Source organism: Physella acuta, unplaced genomic scaffold (genome assembly GCF_028476545.2).
Source record: "Physella acuta isolate Inbredline_101_S28 unplaced genomic scaffold, ASM2847654v3 ptg001890l, whole genome shotgun sequence".
Taxonomy (NCBI): Eukaryota; Metazoa; Mollusca; class Gastropoda; family Physidae; genus Physella; species Physella acuta.
In genome coordinates this window covers 136,848-157,759 of record NW_026733395.1, presented here as the reverse complement: position 1 = coordinate 157,759, position 20,912 = coordinate 136,848, and the positions used below count along the sequence as shown (strand labels likewise).

Sequence of the window (20,912 nt, the reverse complement as noted above, 5' to 3'; positions counted from 1 at the left end):
CCCCAGCAATTTTAAAGTTTACACGTTATTGCCGAGTTTTAAAATAATCAACAGCCTCCGACAACCCCCCCCCCCCCCTTAAAGCCCAAGTCAACGACACAAATCCCAATCTGTTCTCATAGTTAGCCTACGTTAGTCCCGATTAACCCAAGTTAGCCCCAATCAACCCAAGTTAGCCCCAATCAACCCAAGTTAGCCCCAATCAACACAAGTTAGTCCCAATCAACCCAAGTTAGTCCCAATCAACCCAAGTTAGCCCCAATCAACCCAAGTTAGTCCCAATCAACCCAAGTTAGCCCCAATCAACCCAAGTTAGCCCCAATCAACCCAAGTTAGCCCCAATCAACCCAAGTTAGCCCCAATCAACCCAAGTTAGCCCCAATCAACCCATGCTAGCCCCAGTCAACCCATGCTAGCCCCAGTCAACCCATGCTAGCCCCAGTCAACACATCCACCATACCCATTAATCCAATTACCAATTAATCGGCAAAACACACAGTGGGGAAAACTATGTTGTATATATTTATATAATATCTTACCAAAATTCCTGAAGCCTTATATGTGATTTTCTACAGAGCGAAGCATTAATTAAGCAAACGGAGTGTATTTTTGGTGAGTTTCAAATGTCACCGCTTTATAATTATAAGGCTTTTTTTTGTCTTTAGCTTGCCTCCTTTAGGCATCATCCATCTCCCATGGACATTATGAGTGTCTTCCTGAGGCCTTTTGATTATTTTTTAGGCCTTAAATGTCTCCTTTTGAGGCATAATGTTGTCTTATACAGGGATTTCGATTATCTCCCTACATCATTAAAGCTGTCTTCCATTTTTATTTTCTCACTTGTGATTGTCTTCCTTTGAAATTAGTGTCTTCATTAGGTATTAATATTGTCGCCTTTAGGCATTGGGTGTCTCGTTCGGGCATCGTGTTATCTCATTTAGGCATTAAGGATGTCTCCTTTAGGCATTGGGTGTCTCGTTCAGGCATCATGTTTGTTATCTCATTTAGGCATTAGGGATGTCTCCTTTCTGAGTTAGGATTGCCGACCATAATTGGCGCCCCGCTAAATGGAATGTAAATATAGACAGGGTAAATATCTCGAGCGTCTTATTACTTGATCATAGCGATCTTATGTTCCCCTTTTCGTTGTTTACCTTAGGCATAACCACAGTAGCCAAAAAAAAAAAATCTGTCCATCGCTTTGTTCCTATCAACGTAATTATCTACCTTTAATGCGAATGTTTATTTCCCCTTAACAAACTTCACTTTAAAAAAAAAAATTCCCTTGAAGTTTGAAGCATCTCTCTCTCTTTCTTTCTCATTGCTAATATTTTACGTTTATATATTATATCTTACCTTTTAGTATGTTACCTCCACTCACCCCTCCCTCCCCACCGCCCCCACCGTCCGTCCTTTTCTAGCTTCATAGCAAACCTGACATGTCAGCTTCTCGGCTCCGTGTCAGATTTGTGCCCCCCCCCCCCCCCCACAACACCGTCCCTACATTATCTGCATCAACCACCTGTAGTTTTTTTCTCCTCCTTGTGAGCTTCACACAAACACCGCACACCAAACACCCACGCATCCTCCCCCACCCCCCTTCCCAGGTGTGTTGGCTTCAAACGCTCCAGCCCCCCCCCCCCCCCCCCTCCCAGCTCCTTTATGGTGTTGTACGTCTAGAGTCAGCTGGACTAGAGTAGATCTATTTTAACTTTATAAAACAACATTGTAGAAACATTTTATCAGTATGGAACACTACATATTATATACTATGTCTATCTGTCGGTTGTATGCTAATTTATTAAGGTAAACGATTGGAGCCTCTCACGTAAAGATATGACTTACTGTTAGTTGTAGATTAGTGCCTCTCATTTACGCTTAGATATGTAGATCTACATCTGTTAGTAGGTTGGTCTTTGTAGTTCATTATTTTTTTAAAATAGACCTATGCTAGTTAGTTATTTATTGAAGACACACTCATTCTCATTGGGTTTTTATATAAGCATGTATAGAATACCTTATTCATGTGTTGTTGTTTTCTCTTCTCTCTTTCTCCCTGGCAATGTAGTTATTATGCCCATGCTTTAGGTTATGGCTGGTGTTAGATTTAGGGTTGGATTAGCGGTATTAACTAAATCCTAGTTCCATCACGACCTTTCATAAATCCAAGAACCATCATCTATTTATGAGTAGGATTTCTTTGTTGTGTGTGTGTGGGGGGGGGGGTGTGTGGGGGGGGGGGGAGGGTTCGTTGTTGTTGTAGCTAGAACTATGTTTATCTGTTTATATACAGGTGTGTACTACTCGCGCTGTAATACCTTTACTGCAGGTAAATATTACTGACCCCAGCACAGTAGTAATGCGTGGGTCATCTAGAAAAGCGAAGAAGTAGGACGCATGCTGGATAGAAAGAACGAGAAAAAAAAAGAGGGATGCGTGTTTGTGTTGGACTTAGCAGTTTAGTTCAACTTTGTTGAACACTCGGTGAATGGATTAGAGGTGGGGGTGGGGGAGGGAGGAGGTGGGTTCTAGCGGGAGGGGTTTATCATGGCTTTGTTTATTTGATTGGCTGGCGGCTGAACGAGATGAAATATGACTGCCCTGATCCTGATGCTAATCCTAGACGCCCGCTTCCGATTTGAAAAGGTTGTGACCTCGCTGAATTTTCATAACTTCTGACCCCCTAAGAGTTTATCTACCATCTCTTTGAAGCGTTTAATTTAATCAAAGGGAGATTAGAGGACCCCCGTAAAGGTCAGAGAGTTGCTGCCGAGATCCAAGAGTCTACTCACTCTTTAACGCCAGGACCTACTTCAACCTCTTTCTTTTGTCTGCCCAGGTAACTTCATCATCTTCACGTTTGTGCCCTGACACACGGGGCATCATGCCCTGACACACGGGGCTACATGTCCTGACACACGGGCTATATGACCTGACACACGGGGCCACATGCCCACCCCCTCTTATATAGGTCCTTAACGTGAGTGAGGTGAACATCAGAGATGGGTTGACTCCGAGACGTCTAAAAGTCTCGAGCTCGGGATCCGAACTCGAGACTATCGAGTTAACAGTCGTAAGCTCTAGCCCACGTCACTTGTCCTACCTTAACTACCATTTACAACACCATGATGCACTACCAATAAGAAACAGATAGACTCTACCTCATGTCATGATTCACGTACTATTTATGATCATGTATTGGAATGATGTAACGTGTTGTTCATGGACTAGAAAAAATATTCAACTATTGAAAGAAAATTAGCACATGTTATAAATGCATAGACATTTAAGCAATATATTTAAGACAAATAATCATGACATAAAATATAGACATACTGCGCTTTGATGCACCCACAATGCACAAGCTGTGTATGTGGAGGTATCAGATAATAACTGGAGGGGGTTGTTGTGGAGTGTGAGGTGACATAAAGGACGTGATCATTTGATTTAAAAAAGGGGCCCGGGGGTGTCGGCGTGGAAGCACCTGGCTGACGGTGACAACGTGCCGAAACATCCTTTGTTTGATGACGGTTTTCACAAAGACCTGCCTGTCGTTTGCTGGTGGTGCTGGATCTTCGTCGTGTTGGGGGGTGGGGGGGTGGCAGCGCATGCGCAGTCACACTTGTTGGATTCTTGTTGTCTCTTCTTTTTGTTTTCAACCGGTCTAAATTTATCTTTTCTTTAGATTTTAAAAGGCATTCAATCGAGAAAAAGGCCCATCGGAGATAGGCATGTTCAATTTTCTTACAACTTTATTTTCCGGACAATTAATATATTTTTGTTAGTTCTGTTTATTAATAGTTCAAATAAATTAACCAGATGAAATATTTAGTAGCTCTGTAAAATAGTTTTTAAAAGTTCGACGCTCATACAGCAGATTAATAAAGTTTGACGTGACTTATTTGTTTCTGGTGACTTAGGTTTAATATAGCTTCGCTTTTCAATGTCTTTATTGGGTCTCGATAGTTCGGTCAACTTGTTTACTTTGTGTTGACTCAACTATTTTTCATCTCATCCTAACATACACTTAGGTTTAAATCCCCTTTAAGTAAAGAATGAGTGGGGGGGGGGGGGGGTCTACTTACACAAAGGACTTCTATTTCCCACAAATGAATATTGCTTTGCTCATTCGCGTCTAGCCGCCGCTGCTCGTATGTGTATGTGTGCATTACCTGTGTGTGTGTTTTTGTCTTGTGTGTGTCAGTGTGCCTGTATTTGCGCCTGTATGTGTGCCTGTACGCTTGTCTAGGTTGTTTCTGTCTTGTGTGTGTCCGTGTGCCTGTATGTATGCCTGTATGTGTGTCTGTATGTGTCTGTACGTGTGCCTGTACGCTTGTCTACGTTGTTTCTGTCTTCTGTGTGTCCGTGTGCCTGTATGTATGCCTGTATGTGTGTCTGTATGTTTCTGTACGTGTGCCTGTCTGTGTGCCTGTATGTCTGTATGTGTGTGTGTGTCTGTACGTATGCCTGTACACTGGTCCAGGTTGCTTACCCACGCCGCAGGACGCCGGCGGTAAGGCGAAATGTCACGCCAGACTGCCAAAGATCTGAGATGATTTCGAGTAGGCGATAACAAGTCAATAAAGAAATTTATCTAGACCCCCCCCCCCCCCTCTCCCACACCCCTCGTTCCCCCACTCCCCCCTCCTCTCCACATAACGGTTTGCGGTATGAAGGTTCAGGCGAGGTGTGTTCTATACAACTAACTGGCTAGTTATTATTTTTAGTGATTAAAATGTTCTTTTGTTTATATCAACGCCTACTAAATGTTAACCATGAGCTTGACTGTGGATGTAAGGTGCTCGGAAGACGTGTGATCAGTTCGATCAGTTTAATATTAGGTCTAAGGTTAAAGTCAAACTTATCAAGTGAAATTTTAATTCTCTACATGCTTTTTTTTTTAAATTTCATGTATCATATGCTTAAAGCAACGTTTAAAAAAAACACATCACACCTTACACGTACATTTTTTTTTACTATCACTTTTATGACACAGGCACATTAAAGAACTGTTAAATAAATGGCAGATCTAGTATCAAAGCAAACACTACGTCTATGAGTCATTAGGTGCCTGTCATGCATTACGAGAACCCTCGCAATAATAATTTTTAAAAGCCTGTGTGGTTAGTACCATGTGACATGGGTACATTTCTCCTCCCCCCCCCCCCCCCCAGGGGCTGGTTTGTCGTAACGTCGTGACCGTAACTGACCCACATTAGAATATCGTACCTGTTCTGCTCTGTTTAGCACATGCGGTTGTGACTAGTCCAGGTAAAACTGTTGACGCCTTGACTAAAGAGCATACGATCAAAGACGATGGGGGAGGGGGGGGGGGATATTCACCATGTAGGTCACTGTGACAATCCTGGCGTCTCAACACGTGCGATAACTGTCACCTAGACCGTTTAATGCAAATGCTCCCCCCTCTCCCCACCCTACAGGGTCGCCCATTAATCTGTATTGCAGGATAGCACCCTGCACCTTCCAGTAAACCCATCACCATTGATGTACTATCTACGCAGTCAACATTTTCTTTGACCAACCCTGTGTTTTCGTACCCGCTTTGCAAAGTTAACCCCTCACCCCTCTGTCCCTCCCCTTAAACACACACAAACACAGGTTAAAAAAATATATTTTTTATCCATTATATACGCTGTCAACATTTCTTTGACCAACCTTTTTTTTTCTTACCTCTTGCCTGCAAACATCGTTCCCTCCGCTTTTGCAAAATTCCCCCCCCCCTTTCACCCCTCTGCAAACATTGCCCCTCCCCTTAAACACATTAACCAATTCAAAAAAATCCTTTTTATCCATTATAAGCTAATCTTTTAGGGATTAAAACAAACAATCCACACTACATATTATCACCTGGATTATCTGGAAACCGTCTCCATACCCTTGTATAGTCGGGGTTAATTTAAGTCACCATGTGAAGAAAACCTCACCCCCCACCTCTTGTGTTACCCACCATTTTACAACCCTCTTTTTTTAGCCTGTCCTAGTCACATCAAAATTTGTGGTGAATATATGCTGGGGAACAAACGGGTGGAGGGGGGGGGGAGTATTCATGAGTATTGTATAACGGTATTTTAGACACCCCCCTCTTACTTTACGCTTTAAGTAACATCCGGGAATGTAACGGTTATTACAGAAACAGTTGTTTACGGTGAATGAAGGCATGCTGCATGTTGATCCATAGATTAGCGACTTGTTTTCTTTCTGTTAAAGCAGCTCCACGGTGTGGCGGGGCACGATGGGCGGGGTATTAAAATCACGATAACGTTTGGTGTACGGTGGTGACCTGAATTATGGTAGCGGTACAGTACCTGTTGCGTTTGTACCAGCACATAACCAGAGACACACCAGAGACACAGTACCTGTTGCCATAGACACAGTACCTGTTGCCATAGACACAGTGCTTGTTGCGTTTGTACCAGTACATACCAAAGACAGTACCTGTTGCGTTTGTACCAGTACATAACCAGAGACACCAGAGACACAGTACCTGTTGCCATAGACACAGTACCTGTTGCATTTGTACCAGTACATACCAGCGATACAGTACCTATTGCGTTTGTACCGGTTCGTACCAGAGACACAGTGCCTGTTGCGTTTGAATCAGTACATACCTGAGAAACAGTACCTTGAACCAGTACATACCTGAGAAACAGTACCTTGAACCAGTACATACCTGAGAAACAGTACCTTGAACCAGTACATACCTGAGAAACAGTACCTTGAACCTACATACCTGAGAAACAGTACCTTGAACCAGTACATACCTGAGAAACAGTACCTTGAACCATTACATACCTGAGAAACAGTACCTTGAACCTACATACCTGAGAAACAGTACCTTGAACCAGTACATACCTGAGAAACAGTACGTTGAACCAGTACATACCTGAGAAACAGTACCTTGAACCTACATACCTGAGAAACAGTACCTTGAACCAGTACATACCTGAGAAACAGTACCTTGAACCAGTACATACCTGAGAAACAGTACCTTGAACCAGTACATACCTGAGAAACAGTACCTTGAACCTACATACCTGAGAAACAGTACCTTGAACCAGTACATACCTGAGAAACAGTACCTTGAACCATTACATACCTGAGAAACAGTACCTTGAACCAGTACATACCTGAGAAACAGTACCTTGAACCTACATACCTGAGAAACAGTACCTTGAACCAGTACATACCTGAGAAACAGTACCTTGAACCATTACATACCTGAGAAACAGTACCTTGAACCTACATACCTGAGAAACAGTACCTTGAACCAGTACATACCTGAGAAACAGTACGTTGAACCAGTACATACCTGAGAAACAGTACCTTGAACCTACATACCTGAGAAACAGTACCTTGAACCAGTACATACCTGAGAAACAGTACCTTGAACCAGTACATACCTGAGAAACAGTACCTTGAACCAGTACATACCTGAGAAACAGTACGTTGAACCAGTACATACCTGAGAAACAGTACCTTGAACCAGTACATACCTGAGAAACAGTACCTTGAACCAGTACATACCTGAGAAACAGTACCTTGAACCAGTACATACCTGAGAAACAGTACCTTAAACCAGTACATACGTGAGAAACAGTACCTTGAACCATTACATACCTGAGAAACAGTACCTTGAACCAGTACATACCTGAGAAACAGTACCTTAAACCAGTACATACCTGAGAAACAGTACCTTGAACCAGTACATACCTGAGAAACAGTACCTTAAACCAGTACATACCTGAGAAACAGTACCTTGAACCAGTACATACCTGAGAAACAGTACCTTAAACCACTACATACCTGAGGCACGTACCTAACCAAATGCACAGTACAGCTATATTTGTACCTGTTTATAACCAAAGGCAAATCTGTATTCGTAAAGGTACAGTTTTTTTACTCCAGCGACGGCAGTGGTACAGTACTAGCCGTCTTTTTATACCAGCACAGTTTTTCTTTGGTACATCGCTATCCCGAGTTACGGTGGTATTGTGCCAACTAAAGACAATTCTTTTGGTACGGTAGTTGATTGCCTTTACTGTCTTCACAGCCTATGTTGTAAATGTAAACTTCATAGCTGTGAAAGCAGTCTATCCTGACCATAACATCTCTGATTGGTAGTGTTGCTCATTAGCAAGGTCTATTTGCAAGATATCACTATACACTATCCTCTGTAACCTTAGTTCGATCTCAAAGTCAAATAAAACTAGATTTTGATTTCTAGAACTTTTCTCTAAATATACATTCGCATAAATGGAATCTAATTAAAATATAACATGATTTTGGCCAGTCTTTTTTAATGCCCAGGCCACATAAAGAAACTAGATTGTGCTGCTCTAAGTATCGTGGAAGTCGAACTTGTTTGTTTTAACTTGTTGTACGACCCTGCAGCTATTGGGTCTGGCACAGTGAGGGAATTTCGTCCCTATAACGCCCGTAACACGTTGCGTTATTTATTTAAACCCCCGAGTACAGTACTCACAATGAAGGGAACACGTGTTGTCATTACACCCCCCCCCCCTCTTCCTTCCTATAACCACACCCATTACACACACCGTAATGTTAACTTGGAGGTGTGTGTGGGGGGGGGGGGAGGGGGGTGGAACATAACCAGATATTAGGTATAGGCCCAATAATAGGGACTCTTGAAAGCAATGTTCAACACAAAACGCAGCATTGAATGTTTTGTATTTATGATTCCTACCCCAGCAGGTGGCATTAAAAAGTTATATGGGAAAAATTTCAAAATGGCGTCTGTTAAAGTGTGTAATAAACAGGGGAGTGAGGGGTTGCATGCAGAATTTTTTTTTCTTTTACAAAACCAGGCAAACACTTATCGACCTCGTTGCCTGATTGGCTGATTCCAGCACGAATTTGCATACTGTAACTGTAGGAACGTAACGGTTCGACCTAGGTACCGATCTCTGATATCAGGCAGGTAAAGAAATGTTGTCAGCTCGTGTTTGTTACTAGGTCAATCCACCCCCCCCCCTACCCACCACACACACACACCTACCCACCCTCCCCCTGAACATAATCAAATACTTCCGTTTCTATAGTAAATCTGTCACAGTCTGCGATCGATATTTTCTTACGTGGAACTCTACACCCACCCCCCCCCCCCCCCTCCACCTCTACCCATACACCCAGATTGACGTATATTTAACATTTTTTTTTTAAAAACAGTTATACCTTTTAAAAAATGATTTCTTGAAAAACAAGGATATAATTACTGTCACCCAAGCCCCCCCCCCCCCCACCGCCCCCCATTTTTCCCTTCTGTATAATGTACCCCTATATCGAATGAGTAGCCATATTGAAGCGTACAATCACCTCGGTTTGCGACTGTTATTCTAACGGTTCACTTCCGGTATATTTTGTGGTTTTGTCAATAATTAGAACAGAGAAGCGGGTCAGCGTCAGGTGGGTCAGTTTGAGAAGGGGGTCAGTATCAGGGGGGTCAGCTTGAGGGGAGAGATTGAGAAGGGGGTCAGCGTCAGGTGGGTCAGTTTGAGAAGGGGGTCAGTATCAGGGGGGAGGGGGGTCAGCTTGAGAAGAGGGTCAGTATCAGAGGGGGGGGTGTAAGCATGAGGGGATAGATTGAGAAGGGGGTCAGTATCGGGGGGGGGGGTTAAGCTTGAGGGGACAGATTTAGGAGTGGGTCAGTATCGGGGGGGGGTCAGCTTGAGGGGATAGATTGAGAAGGGGGTCAGCGTCAGGTGGGTCAGTTTGAGAAGGGGGTCAGTATCAGAGGGGGGTCAGCTTGAGGGGATAGATTAAGAGAGGGGTCAGCGTCAGGTGGATCAATTTGAGAAGGGGGTCAGTATCAGGGGGGAGGGGGGTCAGCTTGAGAAGAGGGTCAGTATCAGAGGGGGGGGTGTAAGCATGAGGGGATAGATTGAGAAGGGGGTCAGTATCGGGGGGGGGGGTTTAAGCTTGAGGGGATAGATTTAGGAGGGGGTCAGTATCGGGGGGGTCAGCTTGAGGGGATAGATTGAGAAGGGGGTCAGCGTCAGGTGGGTCAGTTTGAGAAGGGGGTCAGTATCAGTGGGGGGGGGTCAGCTTGAGGGGATAGATTGAGAAGGGGGTCGCTGCCTGGTTGGTCAATTTGGGAAGGGGTCGATGCCAAGTGGGTCAGTTTGAAAAGGGGTCAGTATCAGGTAAGTTAGTTTAAGAACTTCCCTGATATAGTATTCTTTGCGTCAGTTTGAGAAGGGGTCAGTACCAGGTGAGACTGTCATCTAGGTCAGTTTTGGGGAGGGAGGAGGTTCAGTACGAAGCTGGATCAGTATCAGGTGGGTCAACTGAGGTGAGTCAGTATAAAGTAGGTCATCGAGATTGTTGACTTTTTGACAAGAAAAACAAGTTAATGTAAGGAATATGTTTAGGTTAGTCCTTAATCCTGCCACATCCAACCACATCAAATATATTGTAATACTTGTTATTCAGTTACATTACAAATCAGTTTATGTATTGATATTTTCAAAAGAAATGGTTAGCCCATGTATGTTAAGATTCTAACTAACAAAATCTCCATTCCATATCACATCGAAAAATGTAATATTCATGTGTACAGGTAACACAAAGAATATTCAATTTTCACCGCGTATAAGTAGAACAGCAACCTGTTTATATCTTTTAAAAATAAAAAAATAACCCAATGCTGATGACGTCAGAGTTCCAGCCACTAGCTCGAACCAGATCTATTTAAATACCAGGTGTGTTTAAGAACGGCCTAATCTCCACCCCCCTAACCCGACCCCCCACCCCTCCCTTTATCCGGACAAAAGAATCCCCCGTTCTAACGGTATAGCAACAATGTACGACATTCAGCACCGCGACCCATTCGGGCGCTAAACAAGACGGGCTTTATGAAAACTTGGGTCTGAGTTTACACGCCAGTAATAACTTCACACCCCTACCTGCCCCTCCCGTAGGCGCAATATAACGGTAAGACCTCGCCTGGAACCGTCGAGTCTTTGAGATTTAAATGGCCGAACTTGTGACTACATTTTTTTTATGGTTGTCGTTTTTTTTAAAATGGCGACTTGGGGTGTAAGCTATAGATCAGTAAATGATTTAATACTGCATTTCTCGGTCGTATATACGCCCTCATTCTGTACTAGAGATATTTATGTATTATTATTGTTGCTTAGACTCTAAGACTCTAAGTTAGAGTAAAATAATAGTTGTAGTGTAATAGATTACGGCGTTTATGTTACTACGACATAGATACTTGTTCGAAATATAATAGTTATTTAACGAGGAAGGAAAAGCCATCTTTGTGATAATTACATTGGTTAACATAATTAATTAGTCGGAATAGTATTCAACATAACTGAACCATTTAATTTCGTATACATAATTTAAAAGTTGTTTTTTTTTTTATTATTTTAAATTTAAAAAGTCCACAAAACTTAAAAAAAAATTCCACAAAGAATATTCTACGCATGGCGTACAATGTGTTGCGTGGTACATTCTGCAGGGACGATTGGGATCTGAAAGGGGGAAATGTTCTACACACACTGAACACGCTTGATGTCACGATATGATGGCTGCGTGACACGTTGTTCAGTGTCTTATGGTAACTGGTGGGGGTCTTGATCCTGAACAGACATCAAACGTTAAGTCAAGTTTTTAGATCTGGATGACCTTTTGTATTTAGCTTATGACGTGGTTGTGAGGTCAGTACTATTCCCCCTCCCAGAGTGTGGTCAACACTCACCTTTCACATACTCATCATAGTGTGGTCAGCTCTGCCCCCAGTGTCGGGTCAGCACTGACCCCAGCCGCCTCTACTTTCACATACTTATCATAGTGTGGTCAGCACTGACCCCAGTCACCTCTACTTTAACATACTTATAGTGTGGTCAGCTCTGCCCCCAGTGTCGGGTCAGCACTGACCCCAGCCGCCTCTACTTTCACATACTTATCATAGTGTGGTCAGCACTGACCCCAGTCACCTCTACTTTAACATACTTATAGTGTGGTCAGTTCTGACCCCAGTGTCTGGTCAGCACTGACCCCAGCCGCCTCTACTTTCACATACTTATCATAGTGTGGTCAGCACTGACCCCAGCCGCCTCTACTTTCACATACTTATCATAGTGTGGTCAGCACTGACCCCAGTGTCTGGTCAGCTCTGACCCCAGTGTCTGGTCAGCTCTGACCCCAGTGTCTGGTCAGCTCTGACCCCAGTGTCTGGTCAGCTCTGACCCCAGTGTCTGGTCAGCACTGACCCCTGTGTCTGGTCAGCACTGACCCCAGCCGCCTCTACTTTCACATAGCCATCAACGAGGGTTTGACTCTCGGACCCTCTTTTGCACTGACATTGATCACTTTGTTTTAACAACTCTCGGAAAATTGTTTCTTATCAACCCGTTTATTCACTTCTCTAAATTTACGTCTATATTCCTTAGTAAATGCCAAAAAAACTTTCGGGAAAATTCTACAAATTCACCTCAGGATTCCTGTAAGATATTTTCATGCACATGCCGTAAAAATGTACTGCATGATTCTATCCGAACTTAGGAACCTAACAGAAGTTACTATTCCCATCCCCCTCCACCCCCACCACCACTAGCACCAAACCACAAAATAAAAAGCTATGGACCTGTGTACCATGATCTGTTAGCCCTCTATTACTACAACCGAACTGTTTCCACCATGCCAATTAGCTGCGAGTCATAAAGTATAAAGAATAATTTCTATGCCGTACGACCCCCCCCCCCCCCCTCTACTTTTATCTTAGCTAATGTTCTATCTTATTGACCAGGAAGACATTTAATAATTTAGAAATAAACTCGGGGAAAAAACTTTATTTTTATGAAACAACATAAACCAATCATACAAACCCCCCCTCCTTAACCCCTATTTGTAAACCCTCCCCTCCCCCCTCCAGTGTTATGCTAATCTATCGCCACGCAACGCATGGTATATTTCTTGTACAGAAGAGGGCTGTCGTTCCTTTAATCCAATGATCGGCAGGCACGCAAAGTTCTTTTCTGGGTTTTTTTTCTCCTCAAGTCGCGAATAAAAAAAAAGTTCCAGTACCTTTTAAAGAGAGGTGAAGTGACGTGGTATCGCCAGTCTGTACCTGGCCAGCTTGAGACACGCACGTCCCCCGTCACTCAATGGATCCTAGCCCAGATATTGTGTAAGGTGGCGGCCCGTTCGTCTCAAAGATGAAAAAACCACCCAAGGATTTATGCATCTCGGTACGTCCTCGTTGTGTGTGTGTGTGATGTCATCCGTTCACGTTGGTTGTTGGCGTTGATTCACGCGTCCGTTTTACGCGCACGTAAAAGATGTTCGAGGTGGAAAAGGGAGAGGGGGGGGGGGTGGCAATTTCTGGAGAAATTATTATTAATTATGCGTTATGGAAACTTGTGTTATTGTAATAATTTATTCTGTTGTTTTTATTTACCGCTCGAATATTTTTCCTCTCGTGAACATTTTGTTTCGGTATTTTGTCTTTTGATGAGTAGGTACAGTAAGTAAGATGCGTGCGCAAGAATGAGGAGATACAGTAAGATACATGCGCTAATCACCGTTATTTTACGTTTGTAAAACTTGTACGTCAGGGGCAATACATTCACGTATAAACCGTTCAACTTCATGATTTATACCGTGCTCCGTATCAGCTTTTCTTTATATATATATATATATATATATATATATATATATATATATATATATATATATATATATATATATATATATATATATATATATATATATCCATACATAGCTTGTAAGTTTGTAAACTATGCCCCCTCCGCTTTCGTGGTATCAAGTAAGCGTCCAAGTTAAAAACAGAAAATACCCAAACGTTATTAAGGTACTAGATATTTAATACTTCTGATACTGTGTGGAATAACAAAAACAACCGCAGCGGTTCTCATCCCCAATTGGTTATGACCCCGCTCAAAACCGAAACTTAAAAGAAAAAAACCCGCTTCAGTCAGTGAGGCATTAACTTGCCATTAAGTTTCCGTGTGTTCTAAATACCGGTAGCTGGTGCTGCTATTTATATTCATCCCTCTCTCACACCCGCTACTTGTCATAGGACGTATCTAACGCTTAGCCGTCTACTTATCGGTCAACTATTTTAATAAATAACATCTTTTGTTAAAATGTTGCGAGAAATATATATAAATTGGCCACAAAATAAAGGATGCACCAGATTTAAACCCTAATCGTTACCAGTTTGACCTAAATAACAAAGTCAAGGCCGCTACAATATTCAGTCAATCGATTTTTTTTTGAAAACATGTTTTATAATTTCTGTTCAATTTTTTTTTTAAATATCAAGTTTGGCCATTTTTAATACACACGTCAACACCCTTATTGTTTGTGTGGTTTTTTGCGATTGTGTATGTGCGTGCGTTTGTGTGTGTGTGTGTGTTTTTGAAAATACGTACTCGTATACTGTCGTCATAGGAAAAAATAAAATTATAGCATTCGCGGAATAATTTTTTTCCCCATTTGACGGTACCCGGTGTGTCGATATTCTCCTGGTTTTTGTACGACCTCTGCCGTCTGGTTGAAGGTATGAATGAACAAGCCGACATCGATTAAGAGATCCATTGAGCCCTCACGCATGTGCCCTCGCGCTTCTACGTTACTCGTCCTTCAGCTCGTGAGTGGAGTAGCTTTAAGACAAAGGGAGGGAGGGAGGGAGAGAGGAGAAAATCGAAGCAATTAGGGGAAAAAAATTTTTCTCTCCTACGGAATGTTTGCATTAGCCGGTTATGGAATGTAATTTTGTGTTTTGTAATGTTGCCAGGTTTTTTTCTTTTATTTTCTTTTTTTAAGTTCTTAACCTTAATGTTGCTTAAGTAGCAGAATTTTCTTTCTTTTGTTGTAAGCTAGGTAGGTAGTTTTCTGTGGGGGGTGGGGGGGGGGCATCTATTAGTTAACGTTATTTTTATTTTAAAACCCACCCCACATACCCTCTCCGCTTAATTGCAATTAATAAATTAATATCAGCAGGTGTGATTTCCGATTTGCCAGATTTTTCGGCTGGCAGAACTAGGTAGTTAAAACTAGATCTAGACAGTTGTTCATCTTGCTTAACGATGTGGCTAGAACTGCTTTGTGTGCGTCTCACTCAACCATGTAGTTACAACTATTTATTGGGCGTCTTACTGAACTAGGTTGTTAGAACTATTTCTTGTATGTCTTGTCAAACTAGGTAGTTAAAACTATTTCTTCTAGGTCTTGCTAAACTAGGAAGTTAATTTCTTGTACGCTTTGTCAAACTAGGTGATTATAACTATTTCTTGTACGTCTTCCTAAACCAGGTAGTTAAACTATTTCTTATATATATTGCTGAGCTGGTAGTTAAAACTATTTTTTCTACGTTTTGCTGAACAAGTTAGCTAGAATTATTTCTTGTACGTCGTCTCTTACTAGGTAGTTAAAACTTTCTTGTACGACTTGCTGAACTAGGTAGTTGAAACCATTTCTTGAACTTGTGGCTAAATTAGGCAGTTAAAACTATTTCTTGTACCTCTTACTAAACTAGATAGTTGAAACTATTTCTTGTACCTCTTACTAAACTAGATAGTTCAAACTATTTCTTGTACCTCTTACTAAACTAGATAGTTCAAACTATTTCTTGTACCTCTTACTAAACTAGATAGTTCAAACAACTACTGAACTAGATAGTTCAAACTATTTCTTGTACGTCAGGCAGGCCAAGGTAGTTAAAACCGATTAGTCTCACAACCGGCATTCACCGATCGCACCGTGTCGGGTGATACTAAATACCAGGTTAGGTTATGTAATGAGCACCGTGTCGGGTGATACTAAATACCAGGTTAGGTTATGTAATGAGCACCGGGTCATTACAGACGAACTCCCAGTGTGAGTGACATTTGACAGACGCACGTGAAATAGAATTATCATTAAAAACTATTTGCGACTTTTATAATCACAGGAGCGTGCGAAATTTTTTTCCCTTTCTGATTGACTTGGGCGGCCATATTTGATGTTCAGTTGTAGCTTATTTTCGTGCCATTGAAAGGTTTCACCTCCAGGCTTTTGAAAGAAAGAAAAAAGGAAATCTATATCCTAGCTTTTATATCACGTGACTTTTAAAATTATTGTTCTTAGGTTGAGGGGAGGGGGGTGTTGGTTATTATTTGCGTTACAGCTGTGAACTTTAAAAACTGACTTATTTTTCTTGACGTTTTTTTGCCTTGGAATATTTTTGTCTGATGACTACCTTGGCAGTAGCGGGACATCGATCTCAGAATGGTTAGAATGTTCTTTGCAGATCAAACATAGGTCATGGCTTTGTAACGTTCTACGCGAAACATTCACCAACACACACACAAAGATATTATATGTATATATATGTATATATATAACATATATATATATATATATATATATATATATATATATATATATATATATATATATATATATATATATATATATATATATATACATTTACATACATACATATACATATAAGTATAATTTATGCCAATATGCCTGTACATTGATCTGTTTTAAAATATCATTATTTGTGCATGTTCGGGGTGACATATTCAGGAATTTTCAAAAAGCATAAAAAAATGTTTTCGAAATGTTATGCTAAGGTTAGCTTGATTTCGTATTGCGTAGCCTACTATGTGCGTCGACACTTTAACTATTCCTTTATACTAAAAAAAACCTGTTGGTAGGGAGGGGGGATGTGTTAAGTGACCTTCATGCCTCCATTAGGTCATCCTCCCCTCTTATCTGTCTCCTTGTGAAAGGTCAATGTTTTTTATTAACTCACAAACGTTTTGATTTCAACACATTAAAAAAAAACATTGTGCGTTACCTAGATGCTCATTGATGCGAACCAAACCTCTTCATTCAATATTATAATTTTATCATTATGGCGAAATAAGAGGTGAAGTATTGCAGGCATGTTAACATATAAACACACGACAAACGTAAACCTCAATACTTAGTAACAAAACTTCCCCATTCTAATAATAACCTTTTATTTTAAATAGTTTTTTTCTTCTCTTTTTCGCCTTTTTTGCTGTACCGCGTTAATGATGTAATTGTCTCGACAATCGACGGGCAATGTAGCTAGTTCACAGCTTGCTACGGCATTTAGGGTCGCCGTTCAATGGCACTTTACAGGTAGTTATTCAAGGGTTTAAGTTCAGGCCGGTTGACGGGTCGAACTTTATGTTCAATCCAATTTGGTAATTCTGACATTTTAAACCGCCGGGTAGCTAAATGGGACGGTTCACTTCACTAAACTTGAAATGCTACATGCTTGAGATGGGGTTTGTTAAAGTGTGTTTGATTGTGTGGCATTCAGTGACATTTTAATCGGTATTTACGAACGCCGGCAGGTATCGAAGTTATGCCTTAACTAGGATTGGTTATCCACATCTTAATCTTCATCCCAGACATTACATAACTTAAACGCTAGTCCTGACCTCAACTGTAACTCCATTGAGGACCCTATGTCTGATCACAATAAATATACATATGGATACAAAGCACAACGACGGTGTTTAAAAAAAAAAACTATTCCATTTGACTCAAAAAATGTACTGGTCGAACTTACGCCTAACCAGACCGAGTCACTAAAATATATAACTGTACACGTATAACTGTGCCCCATAACTGTACCCTTGTAACTATCCCTTTATAGCTACCTAAGTAACTGACCCAACTTAAGTCTAACTGTCCATAAATAGCTATATCCAGGTAATATCCCTTAATAAATACTTAAGTAACAGTCCTAACTTAAGTCTAACTGTCCATATATAGCTATGTCCTGGTAACTATCCCTGTGTTATATGTACTTATATAGCCGTCATATATAATATGTCCTGATGTATCTGTCTTATTGTTACTGTCCGTATGTAAATGTATTTTGGTACCTCCTGAAGGAAAAGTTTAAATAGTAACTATGGAAATGTACTGTCAATCCGCCATCGTGTGACCTTTGACACCAGGAAGGTAAACTCTCGGGTAGATCTCGGAGCCAGTTTTCCCCGAACTCACCTGACGAGGGCGTGACGGGGCAGGTGTTTTCTGTCTACCTGCTGCACAGAATAAACCTCCCCACACAATGCTGTTCCCCACCTACAGAAGACCGGTCTACCGTAGCCGCTCGAAGCAGCGACCCACACACTCACATACACACACATACACACAAATACCATCAAGCACAGACACAACATTTTGCAACACATCAGTTGTTGCTTTACGCTCTTAGGACATCACCTTAACTGTCTCTTATTAGTCGCTTCACCTAGCCACACATCTGTAGGCTTGTAGCACGAATCTTATAGACAGATGTTTCAACCTGCGGTTAGTCTTTACCTTACGTTTACTAACACTTCGGTCGCTTTTGTTAACACTCGCCAATTTCGACATTTGTTTTTTTACCCCACCCCAGCTATTAGTACCGAATCTATATCAATGATTTTAAAGTTTCAAATCCCTCCACCACCCCCACCCCCACCCTCCACCCCCAAGTATATACCAATGTCCCACGTTAAAATAAGGTGGGGTTTTTTTTTTGTTGTTCTTTATGTTGTTTTAAATTTAAATGTCTTTAACTCACTACCTCTAGGGAGTATTGGATTACGTTTAATTTGCTTAAGGGTCTAGGAGCTGTGTTTCTTTTAGGCATCTCTTTCCAACCCCCAACCCACCCATGGAGCACATGCACCACCCTCCTTCCGGACGGTATAGAAAAAAATTAAAATTGTACTCAAAATATATAAGATCGAAATAGTTTGAGAGCCCTTGTGGTTAAATATTTCACTGTATCACGTGGTTATTTCGTGTAAATGTGACGTCAGCGTCAGTTTCGGTTAGACGCGGGTGGTCGTGAAGTAACTGACCTAACATGGCGTCTGAGAGCAGGTAACGCTTACCGCATAAATCAAATTTCATTCATGAACGACAACTCTTACTGCTGATATCTTCATTGTGTACATGCGTTATCGCGCTGGGGTTATATTTAGATTCATGACACGCTAAAAAAATTCCCACGAAGTTGGCGGTATCATTGTTGTTTTTACCGAAACAAATCTTATTTTTAAGGGGAAACAATCAGGCGAGGTTTTTTTTTAAAATTATAACAGGCTGGCATTAATTCCCTTGTTAAGGAAACGCAAGCTCATAAGTTAAGTGTCTTTATGTCAAAAGTGACACCACCGTACTGTGCTAAGGCATACCAACATGCTAGAGTTAAGTTTAGCTCCTACTAGTCTAACCACTAGTGGGGTTTAGTTTGGGTTGGTGGGTTAAGTTTAGCTTCCACTAGTCATGGTAGTTGAGGGGTTTCGGGTTGGTGGGTTAAGCAGAGGCGTAGCGACCCTTCTCGGCTCCCGGGGACAAACTTTCGATTTGCATCCCCCCCCTCAGACTTTCTATTTGCAACCCCCCCCCCCCCTCAAACTTTCGATTCGCACCCTCCCCTTTCAAACTTTCAATTTGTTTTTTCAACCCATTTTAGCGCCCCCTAAGGTCGGCGCCCGGGGACATATGTCCGCCCCCCCCCCATAGTTACGCCTCTGGGGTTAAGTTTAGCTTCTACTTGTTGCGGGCTGTTTGTTATTTGCGATACTTTTAAATATTACTGTGCTATACGGGTTCAGTTATGGTTTAGTTACTACTACGCGATAAACATTTTATTGTTAAGACTAATGCTTGCGAACGCCAAACCAACAGCTTCCCCACACAACGCAGCCTAGAGTTTGGTTTAGGGTAGAGTTAATCTAGGTTTGTTTTCTTATTCAGTTCGTTTATAATAATCTATTGATTAATTATTGTCTGTCTACTCAAATCACCAAAGTACCAAAATGTAAAACACTATGCACCAGGCAATCGCTGGAATGCCATTGAATTACAGATTGAATTGGTGCGTAGATAAAAAAAAAAAAAGGTCAAAATTTCGTTCAGGTAGGTCACACCGTTGGTCGTCTCCGGGTTGCAAAGGTTAGCTTGACCCAGGTCAAAATATACGTTAATAATTTTAACTTCACAGGGAAATGTTCAAATATATGTAACACACACAGGCAACATGGATAACATCGTGACAGATGGATACTGATAGCTAGGAGAAGTTGATGAAAAATTGTACTTGATGGTGAAAATGGTCAGAATTTGGTGAGGATTTAAAGTTAGGCTAAAGCTTGCTTATGTGTTCATAAAGGTTTTGGGGTGCGGGTTATGACTTTGGGCTAGATATAGATCCAACGTTGTTTTGGGGAGGGCCCGATTGCTGGACAATGAGCAATATGAGCAATAGCTGATGGTAGCCTTCAGTGGTAAAGTCCGGTTGATATAAATTAGACGGAGTTGTATAACACGAGGGTAGTCAGAACAGATGGGTCATTGTGGTCATTTTAGTGGTGGTACATGTAGATGATGGTGGTGGTAAAGGTAGATGATGGTGGTGGTACAGGTAGATGATGGTGGTGGTACATGTAGATGATGGTGGTGGTACAGGTAGATGATGGTGGTGGTACATGTAGATGATGGTGGTGGTACAGGTAGATGATAGTGGTGGTACAGTTAGATGATGGTGGTGGTACAGGTAGATGATGGTGGTGGTACAGGTAGATGATGGTGGTGGTACAGGTAGATGATAGTGGTGGTACAGTTAGATGATGGTGGTGGTACAGGTAGATGATGGTGGTGGTACAGGTAGATGATGGTGGTGGTACAGGTAGATGATAGTGGTCAGTACAGGTAGATGAGAGATAGCGGTTAGTGCAGAATGTATGTTTGGTGTTCTACTACAGCTGTACCGCTGAAGTTATCCCATACAGATGTTTCAACTCCTTATACCACTACCTACCTCCCGACGCTACTGTTCCTATACTAGTCCAAAACCCTTGCAATGTAAA

The 20,912-nt window shown here is 41.6% G+C and overlaps 1 protein-coding gene across 3 annotated transcripts in view; it reads left to right on the top strand.

Moving 5' to 3' along the window:
* Window positions 1-20,912, top strand: part of LOC131931095 (protein c-ets-1-A) — a 111,877-nt gene that overhangs the window by 30,513 nt on the left and 60,452 nt on the right. The window contains exon 1 of one of the 3 annotated variants that reach the window (XM_059287804.1): window positions 13,104-13,238. The exons of the other annotated variants lie outside the window; for them this stretch is intronic. Within the exon in view, the coding sequence (XP_059143787.1) occupies window positions 13,206-13,238 (33 nt within the window). The 5' untranslated portion in view covers window positions 13,104-13,205. Of the gene's footprint in view, window positions 1-13,103; window positions 13,239-20,912 lie in introns of those variants that run through there. 3 annotated transcript variants of the gene reach the window in all.